The sequence below is a fragment of the Phaethon aethereus genome (genome assembly GCF_964289735.1).
Source record: "Phaethon aethereus genome assembly, chromosome: 3".
In the NCBI taxonomy this organism is placed as follows: domain Eukaryota; kingdom Metazoa; phylum Chordata; class Aves; order Phaethontiformes; family Phaethontidae; genus Phaethon; species Phaethon aethereus.
In genome coordinates, this window is record NC_138576.1 from 128,303,458 (window position 1) to 128,319,879 (window position 16,422).

The 16,422-nt window shown below is 40.2% G+C and overlaps 1 protein-coding gene across 3 annotated transcripts in view; it reads left to right on the top strand.

The window, feature by feature from the left end:
• RTN4 (reticulon 4) overlaps positions 1 to 16,422 on the top strand; it is a 51,692-nt gene that overhangs the window by 8,478 nt on the left and 26,792 nt on the right. The window contains exons 2-3 of one of the 3 annotated variants that reach the window (XM_081998074.1): positions 9,899 to 9,955; positions 10,791 to 13,214. The exons of 1 other annotated variant lie outside the window; for it this stretch is intronic. In XM_081998074.1, the coding sequence (XP_081854200.1) occupies positions 9,899 to 9,955; positions 10,791 to 13,214 (2,481 nt within the window). The remainder of the gene's footprint in view (positions 1 to 9,898; positions 9,956 to 10,790; positions 13,215 to 16,422) is intronic. One more of the 3 variants, XM_081998075.1, reaches the window with a different exon arrangement.

Below are 16,422 nucleotides of genomic sequence, written 5' to 3' on the forward strand. Positions count from 1 at the left end.
ATCACTGGACTACAGCCATATGACATACATTTGGTGGATAGCTTTTTCTAATTGGTATTTCCATCAGTAAGAACTTTTAGAATAGCAATAAAATAATGACCCTATTAATATTCACAAAGTCTGAGAAAATCAAATCATCTCAGTAGAATGTTTTTATCTTTCAAATGGAAATAATGAATCTGCTGCTAACTGTAGCTGTCAAAATATGAAGGCTTTACGTTAGAGATGTTTTAAAATTACTCCTGTTCCCCATAGTTTTTAATGGATTTATTTCTATTTATTGCTTTCTGATGTATAAAGGAAAAATACTTTTATTTTATCCACCCCACCCCTCCTAGAAGTGTTGGGAATACCAGCTTGACCCTCCCTGGTTTTGCTAGGCGGCTTGCTTTGTGTTTTAGGAATGTACTGTGAACTTTTACTTGCAGCTGTTTAATGAACAGGGCAATCACATAATCAACTTCATTGGCTAGGAAGAATATGTCAATTAAGATGTCTTTAAGACACAAGAGTAAGATAAACTTTTCTGTTGCCATTTAAAAATGTTCTCAGTCTACTAGATGCTGACAATCTAATGTCAAAATCCTACTGCTTATCCAGTCATTACTGGTTTGTGACAGCTTTTCTTGAACTCTGCTGTTTCCTCTTTTCTGACAGAAGATGAAATTCCTTAATGCCTGTTCATCTCTGTCCTTTGTGTGTGATGAGGAAATGAATGCCAAGCAAAACAGATGAAAGAGCGTTTCCTTCCAAAGCAGGTTGTAGCTGCAGGACTGAAAGGAAGAGCAGCAGGCAGGCAAGATCTGGAGGAAGTAGAAAGATCTATGTGGTAGTGATGGAAGAAAGGTTGCTTCTTTCTTTGTCTTCAGCCTGGTCTTCAAGTATTCATGCCTTTAGCTTGAGAAATGCTGTTCAAAGGGCAAGTGGATGAATTTCCAGTGTATTAAACACAAGTTTTCTTTAAAAGATCACTTTGTTAGATGAAAAAAAAAAATCAGTTTTTCCCTGTGAGTGGTGTCTAAATAACAAAAAGCTGAAGGGGCTAGCTAAAACCTGTATTGACCAAAATCTGTTGCAACCCAGGAAGTGCGGTGCTGCTTGATACCTGATCATCTTTGTTGAAGAGGAGGACATCAGGACAGTGTGTGTAACGTTCACATTGCTTTATTCATTTCAATTACACAAATGCTGATGGCTGTAATGAATGTCTCTGTGCTTTTTCCCTCTTTTGAGATGAAGATATCTTATGCATCAATTTGTTTTTATTTTATAGACTATAGGCTCTTATGTCAGAGGCTTGTCATGCAAGGTAATGTGGTGGGAATAGATGTGAAATCAGTAGCATCTCTTCTCTGTTCCGTAAAGATTAATTTAGCTAATAAATATATTCTTCTGCAATGGTAAAGCTGCTAATCTAAATACTGCTTAATTTGTTTAATTGTGGTGAAAGTAGGGGAAGAATTCCATCTATACAAATTCCCTGGTGGAAGGGAATCTTATGATTGGTATAATCCCCAAAATTAAATTGGATAATGTCTGCATAATGATAGGATTTGTATGGCTCTTTGGACCTCCTGCCTTTGAATAAGTTCTGGTGTAATTATTATATTTTTCTGCTTTGTGGCACTGCCAGAACCCAAATTTCTGTTTGTTACTTCAACATATGGTTAAAGAGTCTGGGTCTTAGGGAAGAGTTATTTAGTTTTTAGAGGAATTATCTAGTCTTTTTTTTGTTACAAATACTGCCAAAGACTGAATACTTCTCTTTAAAGCCATGTCTAGCTGGACACATGTGTTTGCAATTGGCTAGACTGTTCCTTTCTGCTTCTTTCTTTTTAATTAAACGTCTTAAAATAATGTAATTTGGTGACTATAAATGCTGTATCTGTGAATGTTCATATCTGAGATTGTTCTAAATTCATTCTAAGCTTTGCTATTAAATATACTTGTGATTGTGATTGATATATTAAATATAGTTGTGATTGTGAAGTGGGTATTTCAAGCCATCAGAGATGGGCTGTGAGCAGTTGAAGTTGATTATTGTGGCCACCTGACTCTAATAAAAGGAGGTATTTACTTACCACCTGATGCTAACTCTGTAAGAAGACGGAATTCATGTGATTAGGTGAGTTGATACACTTGGGGGAGAAGGCAGAGGCCTTCAGGGCACAGTTAAGTTGTGTGGCACTTTTTGTTGTGTGTCGCTTATTCATCTGTAAGCTTAGTTTATGCTCAGAAGCCAAATAGTTTACTTCCATTCTTCAGAGGGTTTAACTTTCCTCATGGTGAGCCACTGTGGATTGCTGGTCTGTGACAGGTATGTGTGTTCTGTTTCTGAGAAGTCCTTGTTCTCTTGTTATACTTGGTGTAAGAATAATGGAAAGTTTCTTCGGAGTTGACCTATGTGACTCTTTTGTTTGTTTCTTTACTTTTAATAACAAAATAAGCCAGATAAAATTCTGTCCCTGCTCTGAAGAGATACAGTGACACTCATATTGCTGAGGGACTTTTAATAGGAAGTGGCATTATAGAACCCTCCTCTGAAATGCTGCTTGGATCCTGTCCATAGTTTATTGATAAAAATGTTTGGTTGCACGACTGAGATGAGGCTGTCAGTTATGTGTCTGAAGTATTTAATGGCCTTCTAAAAGCACCCTTACAGTGGATACTTTGGCAATCTGGGAATTGTAATGGAAAGAATTGTAATAGAGCAGAATTAACATTACCTTCCTTGTCCATTTGTTCTTGCTTTGGTTGGCAGTGGGGTATTGCACAGGAGTGGTACTGTCTTTCTTGCTTTTTACTCTATAGCTGATCAAAAGAAGATGAAATGGCATATACCTTACCTCTGTCGTTGAACGCTTTACAGTATCTGCATTGCTGGGCAACTTGCCTCAAATGTAATTTTTCCAAAGGAGGAAAAGCTGCTGCAAGTTGGATCATGTAAATATGATATTGGGGGGAAAAAAAACTTGCTTAAACCAGTTTTGGCTATAGATTTCTGCTTAAACAATAAGAAAACACTTCTTGCTGGACACTCTTATTTCCATAAACAGAATATTTAAAGTGGCAAGCATTGTTCAAAATGCTTGTTTTGAACTTGTTTTCTCATTTCACGTTATTTGAAACAGGTAAAGAAATCTCCTGTGCGTATAGTGCAACTTGCTCTGCAAGTGATGCATGCAACCGCTTTGCAGTAATTTTCATGAAGACCTGAGACAACTTACAGCTGCCATTTGTTAATAATCAAAACTCTTGGACCTTTTTGTGATCCTAGCTCTGATACCCTCAAGGTGTTAAAAATGGAGCTCCTGTTTTCACTTAGATCTTCAGCAATCTCCATCTTCTGTAGCAGCTTGTTTACTTTCCTCAAAGATTTCAAAGTAATTTACAGGCTGAGTTTCCTAAACTGGAAGCTTCTCTTTATAAACTCAGATGTTTAACTAAAGAGAGCCAAATGAGAAAACCTGATTTGCTGTGGCTCTGCAGCTTGATCTAATGATGTGAAAAGATGCTATTAATAGTTAATGTTCTTTATCTTGAATTCCTTAAATAGTTGGTGAAATACCATATTTAGAAAAATTACATCATAACAGGAGATGATTTAAATGGAGTTTGTGTAGGCAGCTGCTTTTCTCAGGGAATTTTTGTGAAGTTGTGTGCCCTTGTTTACTCTGCAGTAGGAAATTAGGCATCCAAGAACTTGACTCTCCTTGAAATAATTTAACTTTTAAATGGCTGGGTATGTTGTCTTTGACACTTTATGCCAAGAGGTAACAATTTACTCATCATAATTTGACATCAGCATACACAGGAGAATAAAACCCCAACATGGCAGTTATGGTTATGGAACTGTGAGGGTACTGCGCTAGTCTCCAAAAGCCTTTTCAGGTTTTTGTATTTCTTGAATCTGTGAAAGAGTAAAGCTTCATGGTAGTACTACATATGGATGTCTTGCTTAGATAATGGTTTAAGATCAGCAGTGCTGCTTGGGGCGGTATTCACTGTGGACAAATTAGTAACTCTGTGCATTGAAGAAGCAGACAATTTCTCTTTCATATCGGCCCTAGAGGGATTGCTGCAAATGTAACTTTTACACTACATATGAGTCATGTCACAGATGCCATTCCTTTGAGTATTAATTTTGCCCTGTTTTCTTTTATCGTTAAATATTTGTATTAGCAAGAGAGGCCCTTCAAAATCACTGTCCCATTGTGGTAGGTCTGCAAGATAAAAGCAGTCCTTGTCTTGTTAGGCATTTTGCTCATTTTCTAAACATGCAAAGGTGAAGTGGATTCTTAAAAACTTTGTATTTGACAACTGGGGGTTTGTTTGGTTTTGTTTTAAGAAGAGCATACATTCCCCAGCAAACTAATCCAGGAAATGTTTTTTATTTTCTGAAGACTGAAACTGCCATCTAACAGCCTAATACAGTCTTGTACCAAACCTAAACTGCACATCAGGATGAAGTTTACTCTGTTTATATGCAGAAAATAAAATATTTAGATTCTCTACCCCCCACCCCCTCCCCGCCAGTGCTGAACTCATACATAAAAATAAGGAGAGTATCAGAACAACAAACCTGCCTTACCACAGACCCGCTGCTGGTGCTTGGAAGGAGTCACATGTGAGAGCAGATGGAAGGGTATATCAGTTACCAAAATCCAGCAATGAGGGATAGAACACGTTCTTTCTGAGTTCTTATTTTCTGTGACTAGACTTAAACCCTCTGCTTTCTGTGGCAAGTATGTTTTGGGTAAAAAAAAAAAAAAAAAGGCAGTTTTTCATAAATTGCTTTTCTTGGGATTGTTAGTTTACTACTTTTTCATTTCAAACACTCTTCTCTTTTTCTCCAGAAATCATTGCAGCTAATTTTACTTTCTCTTTTAGTTGTCTGGGAAATCTCTATTTATTTCTCTGCTTTTTATCAAAAACTTTGATATTAAAGTTCTATGCTGGTAATATCAGTATCTCTTAACAACACCAGTTAGTGGGCAATCAGGAAAAATTAAAATGAGAGTTTAAAATGACACCTTTTTGTCATGCTGGTGTCAGGTTTTTTATTTTTAAACAAACCTGAAATGTATTTCTTGCTGGTGGAGATAATGTTTCAGCTGAAACCGTAATACAAAGTTTTGAAGTATGAGAGTTCCTAGCAATGAAAGGAGAAGCTACAGGGTTGTTCGGGGGTAGTGCTTTTTTTGGGGGGGATGATATTTAATTTGCAAAAAGTCAAAGTAAAACTTGCAGAATGTCTTTGGTTGAAAATAGGAATGCAATCAGAATGAATTACTTTGTGCATCCCTTTGTTCTGATGTTCCTTAAATGCTTTACCTTTTGCACTAGGGAGATATGTTCATATACATGGATTAAAAAAAAAAAAGGCCAGAGGAGCATGTGCTAGAGCAGAACTGTTGACTTTCTTGTTAAGCAAACAGCAGTCATGCAGTCATTGGTTTGGTGATGTGTGGGTGTCTGTGTTTGAATACAATGTTAGTATTTTACTGAGTGCTATAAGATCACCTGGGCAAGGTTGAGTCTACCTGTAAAGTTCTCTTTAAAAACCGTTGATTGGACTACGTCAGTGAAGTAATACCATTCGCAAATAGGAGGTCTGTCTTTCTCTTAACTGTAATGCTGAAGGTAGGTTACTAACCTGCACTGTTACGGATTTTTGGTAGATAAAATTTGGAGTAAAGACTGCTTTTTCCTGGAAGTCATGTTCACTTTGAGGTCTTATTGTTTCGTATTTCATGAAACAAGATCTGTCTTCTGATAGAAACAGTAATTGAGCAGTTATCTTACTGAATTAATTTTTTTGTTATGATTTGTAAAAACTGAAAATTTCTTTACTCAGATTTTCTTTGTCTTTGCATGAAGCCTTGCTGTAGCGAAGGCCCGCTTTGTAGGTCAAGAAAGGAGTTTTGAATATAGATCTTTACTTGAAAACAATCTTGCTTAGAGCTTGATATATTCTGAATTTTTTTACTTGATTCTAGTAGTAGTGTACTACTACTTTGTTTCAATCACCTAATTTCTGCCATTGGTACGCAAATAGGAAAAGCCACCCTCAGTGATCTGTCCTCCTCGAACTACTTTTGCAAATGAAGTTATTCCACTAAACATAGTACTTTCTTTCAAAACTGAACTATGTTTGTTGTCCGCTGTTACCAGTGCCTACCACTTGAGCAATGGGTGGGAAGAGGCAGACGGTTCTCCGGAGTGTTCTGCAAGTATTGGCTGAAGTGGCTTGCATGGCCCTTGTGGTAGGCTTTGAGCCTGGATAGCCTTGCTGTATGCCAGGCTACAGTCAGATAGATGAGGCAGGTTTTTTTTCTCTTTTCTACCAAAACACCCACAGAGTTCTGTTTCTGAAAGGATTCTACCTCCAACATTGGAGGTAAGGATTCTTCAATGGAAGTGTCATTGCTGGAAAAAACACCATTCCTTTCACCGTGTCATTTGAATTACAATCTGAAGAGAATGGTTGGTTCAGTTAGCAGTCATACTGATGCAGGAGTTGTAGAGGTCCTACTCTGTTCTCCCTACTTGCCTCGAGGCAATTTATACAGGGACCACAGCAGGGAAAAAGTCCTTGTGTCTTTTTCCTTTCAGCAGGAAAAATGCCATTCTGATGTGGGTGGAGGGAAAGTGGGTGGTTCTCCTTGGCTGGTTAGGAAATGCTGCTTTTATGTAATCACTTCTCACACTCCAGCTATGTGTGGAAAATAAAGTTTGGGTGTGGGCATAATATCCTTCCATTAAGAGAACCTGGGAATTCAGTGACTGGTACAGCTATTGTATGTTTCTGTGTTGAGTAAGTGGAAGCCAAACCTGAGAAGGAGTTTCGGCATTGTGCTGTCTTAATGGAGCATTGAAAAATCAGTGCTCGCGCTCCTAAAACCTGTGTTCCTCACCAGAAACTGAAACCTATCTCTGGGGTTGGGAAGTATTCAAAAGATTCTAAGTCTAGAATTTTTGGTAGAGATTTCAGTTGGTCTTTGGACACCAAGTGTACGGCACCTCCAGGGACTTGTGCGTTTTCCTCTTTGCCTTTTTATCCCAGTGGACTGTTGTCTTTCTTTGCCCTTCTTTTATTTCTACATTTTCAGCACCTCCACTCCATTGATTTGTTCTTGGTTTCCCTGTGAGATCCTTTTCTGTTGGGCTGTCTGGGGTCTCTGTCTTCTTGCTGCACAGTCTGGTCTTACCAGGTCCGTCCTGCTTTCTCTCTCCTCTCTTCCACTCCAAAGCATAGACCCCTTCCAACAAATAAAGGTTCTGCTGCTCTGGCATGGCCTGGAGGAGGTGAGAGCATGTGGTTTCAGGGAAGGTGCAGGCTGAGGAGTGGTCTCTGTTACCAGCTTCCTGGTGAATCGCCACACCACAGGTCCCTTGAGGCTTCGGACACGGTACGTGTGTGCAGTGCTCCGAGGGGAGTGTACCACAGGCGGATAGGAGATGAGGTGATAGATTGCACTGGCTCAAGCATGGAGAATGTGGACACTGCTACTCCATTTAACCAACTAGTGATTAGGTATTTCAGCAGGATCAGCATCCAGTACGCACACAGGGGACAGCTGGGACACAGCTCTACATTTGTGGTCAGGAGATGCTGCTTGCATCCATCTACGCGTAACATTGAGGGAAAAGGAGAGCGTGCTGCTCCTTGGTGCAAACCATTAAGGCTTGCTACGCTAAAATGTAAAGCTCAACAGTAGCTCTTGATGTACCAGGCACGCTGGAAACTGAAGAAAAACCTCCGATGTTACTCGTATAAAGCCTGACTTTGAGGAAGGCAGAGCAGCTGTCTGGACTGGTTAGTCCCAAACTCTGCTCTCACTGAAGCCCCTTCTTTTGCTCTCCAAACCAGGTGACTTGGTCACTTGTCTCATGGGGCAGTGGGCCCCTTGTGAGCAGTCTGCTTGCAGAAGAGATGCCAGTGAGCCAGGGCATGCGGAGTCGAGCATCTCCTGAAATAAAGGGCATACGGTGATACTTGGCCGTACGCGGATGAGCCTTGCAGTTCTGTGACTTAGTGTCACATATTGATCAGTTGTCCTCCAGTATGGTTTTTGTCCTTAAAAACTTTTGCCACTACTGAACTGTAACACTGTTTTAATGTGTTCTAAATTTGGAATTGGGGTTTCTCTCTGTGTGGTCCTTAATAGGAAAATGTAATTTCTAGAAAACTGAACAGAAATCCCTTTGGCCTGGCAAGAGTTGAGGAAGCTTCTAAATACGGAGTCTTACACTCCAACTTTACGTTCCAACTTTATTACTCTGTTTTCTTATATCTTGCTCTATTTTGTGGATTATAAACATCACTTGAAGGTAACAATGTTCTGTGAAACAAAAACAACCAACTGTATTTGTGACAGGAAATGTAAGTTGTGAGGAGACTTCATTTCTGGAACACTGTTGGTGGGAATAACTTGAGTAAGCCAGTCAGGTCATGAGTATCTTGAAGTGGCATTAGCTTTTGCAGAAAGTCTTGGTTCAATGCCGAAACAAAAATTGCCTTAATGCCTTGCTTTACTGGGCTACTATGTATGTGCTGCTGGGTCTACCATACTTCCTATTTTTAGCCTTCCATCTTTTAAAATCTATTGCTTCTATTTTTCTTTGCTTTTAATTAAAAAAAAAGGTTACTTTTTCAGTACTTGATTTTGTCCAGGCAAATTACAAAACTGAAGGTTGTCAGTGTGTGTACTGGAAATTCAAAATCTAATTGACATGCTTTAATATAATTTTGTGCTCTATTAATACAATTGATGTAAATTGCAAACATTTTTAACAGCCTTAATTTGAAAACTTCATGCACTCTTCAGAATGAAGTATATTTACCTAAATTTTACTATTTTTGCATTAATATAATGCGAACAGGCCATGAATGGACCTAGGAAAAATACTGCTGCTGACACAGAAATGAAGAGAGGGACTAGTTTTGATTTGCCTAGTTCCTAATGATGGCTGGTATTGCTGCTTCTAGAGTAGTTTTTCATTAAATGCTTCATGCAGCTTAGTAAAATGTGGTAGTTGTATGCTTTTCTTTCAGGTAGCGTGCAGTATGAAGCTTGGATTGTCCGGCTTCTCACCATCACGCATTAGTGAAGGAGGGTGACCTCCTCAGCTTAGGAGGAGGGTGTCCTTCCTTATATTTACTTAGTTCTCTGAATGGAAATTGGAGAGGTGGGATTGTCTTGTGAAATATTAGGGTTAAAAGAAATTCATCGAAGTAAAATAAGCTCCTTGGATCATGCCAAAGAAGGCTTTAAAAAGAATGCCTTCATTGGGAGCTTGTCTACATTGTAACACAACAAAAATAGTAAAGATACAAACATAGAACAAATAGTACAATCGTTTACTGTTACCAGTTTGATCAGTATCAGCATGCTCGATCAGTGCTGTCTTTGTGGGGAGTTTCAAAGCTTGCTTCACTCATTTTAACTTTTTGCAGTTTTTGGTTGAGTCTTCTTATTGCTGCTGTTCTCACCCAAATTAGTTGGTGTTAGGAGACCCTCTGACAAAGTGAGCTGTTTGAGGACAGCATGTTGGTGGCAATGGCAGGTGTTTTTTCTGGTGCTAGAGACACTGTAGCTGCTCAGTAGTGTGGAAGTTTGGAGAATGAAAATAGAGTAGCTACTGTGGTCTGTCTTACCCTAAGATTGGTCCCTAGCCTGGAAAGTGGAGATCCCTCAGTTGCCTCAGTAAAGATCCCGTTGTAAATGGAGAATTCTGGGCATTGCCTCTTCCAAATTACCCGGCTTGTGGTTCTCTGTGGGTGTAGATGTTGGCTATGGGTCGGTTTGATTTACTGGGAATTGACTACCTGTGTGCTTTCTCCCCTCTTCAACCTAGCCTTTACTTCTGCTGAGGTTATTTGTTTGTTTTTCAGATGAGACCCTTTTTGCTCTTCCTGCTACATCTACGCCTCTGATGCACTCCTCTGCAGGCAAGTTCTTTCTGCTCACCTTTGTCTGAATACGTCCTGCATTTCTGATCTGATCTCATTAACTCTTTCCAGTTAGTCTGCCTTTACTAAAAGTCAGCATGGGTCCAAGAATAGCCTTTGTCACATTTTTTTCAGTTGATCTGTTCAAGACTTCAGTATGCATTAATTTCTTTACATGGTAAATTGTTTTATAAACAAGCTGCAGCCATCGGAATTCTTGGACCCTTGATGTAGGAGAGAAGTTGATATTATTAACAGGTTAACACATCAAAGCATAGTTGCTTTATTGATTTAGCAGAAAGATTTAATCCATAGTAACTTTCTGCAGTATTTTGTGTAAGTAAAATTTGTACCTGTAGTATTTATTTAGTGGTTTTTGTTAGCTACACTGTCCACCAAATTCCCATTTAAAAAAAAAAAAGCATCAAAAAAAGACTTTCTCCTGGCATGCACGCTTTGCATATGTTTTTCCACAAGCACAGCGCACGTACCCTCTTTCTGTCTCACCTTGCCACCTCACCCTCCCTCTCTCACTTTGTTAATATTGCCTGCTGTACTTGGATGCTCTGTGCTTGTCTGGCATCTTCAGCTTTAATGTGATCTTTGCGCTGCATAAAGTTGCTGCTTCTCCAGCCTCTTGCATACTTCTCTGCTAGAAGAGGTGAAATAGAATAGCATACTTTAACTGGTACTTTGGTTTAATGGCCAATAGTATTTATGATAGAACTTGGAAGAACCTCTTAATAACTAACATCATGTGAACCTGTCATGAAAGTTTGCATTGACTTTAAGAGCACTTGCATTCTCTAACTTTCCTTTCTGTCCATGGTCACAGAAAAAGTTATGGACTTGCACGAGCAGCCAGGTAGCACTAAGTCGCTTGGTCAAGAGGATTTTACTGCAGTCCCGCTTGATACTGCTCCTTCTCTTCCTTCCTTCTCTCCTATCTCAGCTGATCCCTTTAAAGAGCACGCAGCCTTTGATACACTCTCAGATGGATTACCTGCAAGAGGCATTTACAAAGAAAATGCAAGTGAGGTTTATAAAGAAACTATGGAAAATGCAAGAAATCCATTTCTTGCGGAGGGAAATGAAAAAGACATTTCAGAGATTAAATGCTCGGAACCCCCATTTGCTAAAGCAGAAGCAGCCATTTTCTCTCAAGCTAAAGAAGAAACACAGCTAGAGGGCCCTAAAGAATTACCTAATCTGGAGAAAATGCCTGCACAGCAGCTGAAAATGTCTCCACAAACTCCTCAAGATTTGTTTGAGAAAAATGAGGAAGATCTCTTTTATAACGAAGACAAATACAGAGGTGGTGATCATGATGAAAAAGGAGCATTGAAAGAAGACCCTCTTAGGAGGGAAGAATATGCAGACTTCAAGCCATTCGAGCCAATATGGGAAGTAAAAGGTGCTAGTCGTGCACTGAGCAGTGTGAGAGAGGATGTTGGAAGCAAGGTAGATGCAAAACTAGAAGGCGGTTCGGATGAGAACTATGGTGTAGAGAAGCTGAGTGTGCAGAAGGATTATGAAAAAGACAGTGAAGGCAGCACTGAAGATCGCTCTTTCCCAAGTACCCCAGAAGCTGTAAAAGAACCTTCGCAGACCTACATCACTCGTACTAAATTTGAATCCTCTATAAGTCCTGATGGTAACAAAGTCAAATCCCTTTCTCCGCTAGAGGAAGGCACTTCAGAAAATAGAACAGATGATGAGAAAAAAATCGCAGAAATGAAAGCTCAGACAACCACAGAACAAGGTGATTTTAGCACTCAAGCAGTTGGCAAGCGGGAAGGCCAGGAAGCTGACTATGCTAAAACAGAGAGTATATCAACAGTGCCATCTGACACTGCAGCAAATATGCCTGAAGGTCTTACTCCTGATCTAGTACAAGAAGCGTATGAAAGTGAAATGCATGATGCAGCATGTACAAAACTAGCTTATGAAACAAAGATTGATTTAGTTCAAACCTCCGAGTCAGTACAAGAGACTCTGAAACCCGTGGCACAACTCTGTCCCTCATTTGAAGGGTCAGAAGCGGCTCCATCACCAATATTGCCAGATATTGTTATGGAAGCCCCACTGAGCACTGGAACTGCTGGTGCAGAAGCATCTGCTGTGCAGCTCGAAGCTTCCCCGTTAGAAACATTCATTCCTACTGTTAATTATGAGAATGTAAAAGAAGAGACTGAAAAACCGCCCTTATACCAAGAGGCAGTGAATGTACCACTGACGCAGGCCCAAGAAGCAAAAGAGGCATTAGCATTTGAAAAACCTGATCATGAGAGTAGTGCCAGTCCTGAAGATACAGAGACTCCGTATATATCTATTGCATGTGACTTAATTAAGGAAACAAAGGTCTCTGGTGAATCTGCTTCTCCCTCCTTTCCTGATTATTCAAAGATACCGGTAACAGAATGCATTTCTCAGGCTGTCCCTGAACACAAGGAACTCGTTGAGAAGCTGTCTCCGCAGTTTGGAAAATCCGACTTTTCTGAGAAAGTGAGTGAAGATTCATTTCTCATTTTAAAAAGTAAATCAACTGAGAATATTGTAACTGATGATGAACATGAGGAACGACTGGTGGATTCAGTATCTGCCACAGGCAAGCCTTATCTGGAGTCTTTCCAGCCTGAACTGGACTCTTCCAAAATTGTTGCCACTCTGCCACCTGAGCCAACACCTCCAAAAACAGCCAAGGCAGAGAAGATTCCTCTTCAAATGGAAGAGCTGAATGCTATGGCTTACTCAGCTGATGTATCTCGTGCTATGGAACCAAAAACAGCAGACAACAAAGATCTCTCACCCATGGAGTCTTCCCCAGTCCCAGTGGAAGAAGACTTTGTGATGTTAGCTCACCCTAAAACTGCTCTGGAGTTTGTGGCAGAAGCCACTGACAGAGAAGTAATGCACAAAGATGAAAGTGAAGAGATCAGTAAGGCAATCCAAGGTGAGAAGCGGCAGTTGCTTTGCCCAGACCTACCGTGTGATCTGTCTGTAAAGAATGTAGACGTAAAAGCCGAGGAAGATACCAATGTCTTGAAAAAATCCTTGGAGGCTGTGGACAGAGAAGTGCCTGAAGTATCCATGATGTCCTTAGTGGCCACAGATACCTCACCTTTATCTGCTGAAAAAGAGATAGTCAGTGTAGTAAAACCAGAAGCTTTTGAGAAGGAAGCTGAGCGAGAAGCTGCTTCTGTTAAAGAAAAGGAAAAACCTACTGCTATATTTTCAGCAAGGCTGAATAAATCTTCAGGTAATCTGTGTATGCTGTCTTGCAGTTCACTAATCTGCATAATTCTTTAGCTAAACTTAAGCATGTCATGACTTAATCTTTTTAAGTCACTTTCTGTAAACTTCTTTATGTACGTCAAAGGTAACAGAAAATGTTAGTGCCTGCACTCCTACCTTTTTCATATTCTGATTGCTTTAGTACTTTTTTTTTTTTCCTGTTTATCAGGGACGGACTCACTGTCTCCAGTTTTCTCCTTCAGTTCTCCTGCTGGTGATCTGTTGATACAGAAATAAGTCACTACTCACTGCAAGCTCTTCTGTGGTTGTCTACAGGCTGGGCGTTAGGTGGCCGTCCAAACTTGTTCTTAATATGCGATAGTAAGCCAAGGATGGTGTTTCAGTCTGCTGTGTGTACATGATTTGAAGAGGCATTTTTTTTCTTTTCATACACAGTTCAGACATCAGACTTCGAAACTTAGGAAAATACCCTTGCTGCTACTGTTTGTGTCTGGAATCTGGAAAAGAAGCTGCGCATCTCCATTCACATGACTTGCAGCTTGCATTAGATCAAAGCCAGTGGTTTAAAAGAAGTGGTGCACATGAGGGAGCTTAGTATTCAGATTACTAGGAAAGTGGCTGTTAAGAAGTTGAGTATCTGGCAAACATTAAAATTGGTTTATACACAGCACAGATAGTAATTTCCATTTTTCTTTTCAGGTGGGGCTTGCGCTTCGGTGTAGTTAATTTTTCTTCTAGTGACATGTAGTTCAAGTAGCAGAAAGTTGAAGGAAGGTTAAGACCATTGTTGTGTTGCGTTCAGTTTAGAGAACAGAATGCCTCATGAAGTCCCACGTCTCTGTAGGCTAGAATAATACTTTGCTCTTTGATATCACAGCACTCTGCTGCTACCTGAGTCTTGCACAAGAAGCATTCCCACTAAAAAACTGTGCCTGCAGAAGGCACAATTACTCTGTTCTAAATAGAAAATCAAATGTTAGCTTGACTCAGCAGTCGTATGTTTGTGCAGTAGCTGCAGTCCACAGTTCATAAAATACTACATCCTTAATATATGTCTTCTGCATCAGATGTGTTTTGGAAGGGAATAATGGGGGAACGTTAGGGTGTTGGTGCAACTGAAATAAGGTTAGGAAAATAAGGTAGAAGTTGTAGTGGTTATGTTTAACTTTGCTTTATAGTTGCCATTCCTCCTGTCCCACCTTTTCAATCCATACAGGTAGGCAGGCAGGAGAGTTTCCCTTTTGCCTTGTATTGAAATTTCAGTGATACTTGCACTGTTCAAACACCCCATTTGTGTTCTGTAAAGACTTTGCTCCTTGTGCTCAGACTTCCAGCATATAGCACTGTCTAGAGAACAGCTGCTGTGTATCTTATCCTTCCTGTCAAAGGGTTAATTGTTTAGAGATCAGACTACTTAAAAAAAAAAAACAAACAAACCAAAAACCAAAAAAAACCAAAACAACTAAACATTACACTTGGTATACTAGCTTTTTTGTTAGTTCTTTTAACAGGAAGCCTTTGCAGAGGTGTCTTTAATCATTGCATGGATGTAGCAGGCTGGGGATGGCAAATCACTGCCTTGGGAAGAAGACTTGTGCTTTGGGTTTGGCAAGGACACAGCTGCTGCTCTTCTGCCTATGTGAAACTGCCCGAGAAGCTGCACATAAAGCCATGTGCCATAGCGGGAGAGGAGAGAGCAGAACAGTGTCTTTATTCTCCCATCTAGTGGCACAGCGCTGGGATGGGGCATGCATCTGTCCAGCACTGGTGGTAGCAGGGGGGTGGGAGGCAGGCCAGGCACAGGGCTGGGCTGGGGGTGTGGGAAACGGGAGAATTGTCTACAGTCTTTCTGTCGGCATTGTGCTTACTCTGTAAAACAGTTGCAATTTTAATTTTTGATGTGCTGTGGTGTTCGGGAAGGAAACTTTTGGGGTATTTTTGCTTTACTCTGGAGGAATGCTTACTTAAAGCTAAATAGATGAGAATACTAACTCAAAAACACGGTCCAATTTTTTCTAGATTTTTCTCTACAATCTGTGCTGTTTACTTTTTTTTGCTCACTTCTGCTATATTACAGAATAGAGAACTGGACTTATGAGACCTGCCTGAAGACTCTAATGACAAGCCATGAACAAAATCAGTTGTCTGCCTTTAATGTCACACTACTTAAGCACAATTTCAAAGTAGCATCAAAGAACTAACACATACACTTGTCTTCCACACTCTGAGAGGAGGGATAATTCATCACAAGGCCAAGAAGTGGATCTGTGCGTGTGTTTAGCCTTCTAAGTCTACCTTTATGGTGTGGGGTTGTTTTGTCTTCCCATCGGTGGAACTAAAATAGATTTTGCTATGCCTCAAGACTTCTGGAAATGAGTTGGCTTGACTGTATGACTGCTTGTTAAAACGTTAATCTGAACTGCCTTACTGGTGCACTTAAATTAAGGTTCTTGAATGCTTACTTAACAGTGCTATTTTTTGAAAGCTAATCTAAATGCCAGCATATCTGTGTATACCTGAAAGTGTAACTTCCAACAGGCCCGGGGGACTGCATGGATCTAACAGAAACTCTAAAAGTGTTGCAGATTTTTTTTAAACTCCACTGCTCCAATAAAGTAAATGTAAAGCTTTGAACAGCCTCATGGGAAGAACAGAGTTTGTTTAATGCTGCCCAGCAGGCCCTTGGGTGACTTGTTTTATTTTGTAATGGTATCAGACCACAGGGGCCTTGTAGTTCATAGCTGCGCAGATTTAAAAAAACAAACAAAACCAAAAAAACCCAAACCAAAACAAATTCAGAACTGTAGTTAATGATCAAGAAATGCCTCTTCTTGTAAGAAGCTCCTGTTTACAATTTCAACGGCAAATAGCCCTCTGCAACACCAGCAATTCTTACTGTCTTAGATGCAGTGATCCTTTGGGTTTTTTTCCTTCCATTTCTCAGTATATGCTCTATTTGGCTTCCCAGCAGATAATCCTGCTGCTTCATCGTCACACTTGCCAGCCTTCAAAATACACGTTTCTGATCTCCATAAAAATACTGCCTATTAAGGTGTGACTCGGGAGTGGATGTTCAGATGGTGCTGACCTGTGCCACAGCCGGCACAGCTCCAGCTTCCACCAGTGCTTGTGCTGGTGGGGTGTGTGCCTATCGTGGCAGCGCAGCAGGGGCGTGGGGAAGTCATGTTTTAAGGCGTACTTATAAAAGAGGG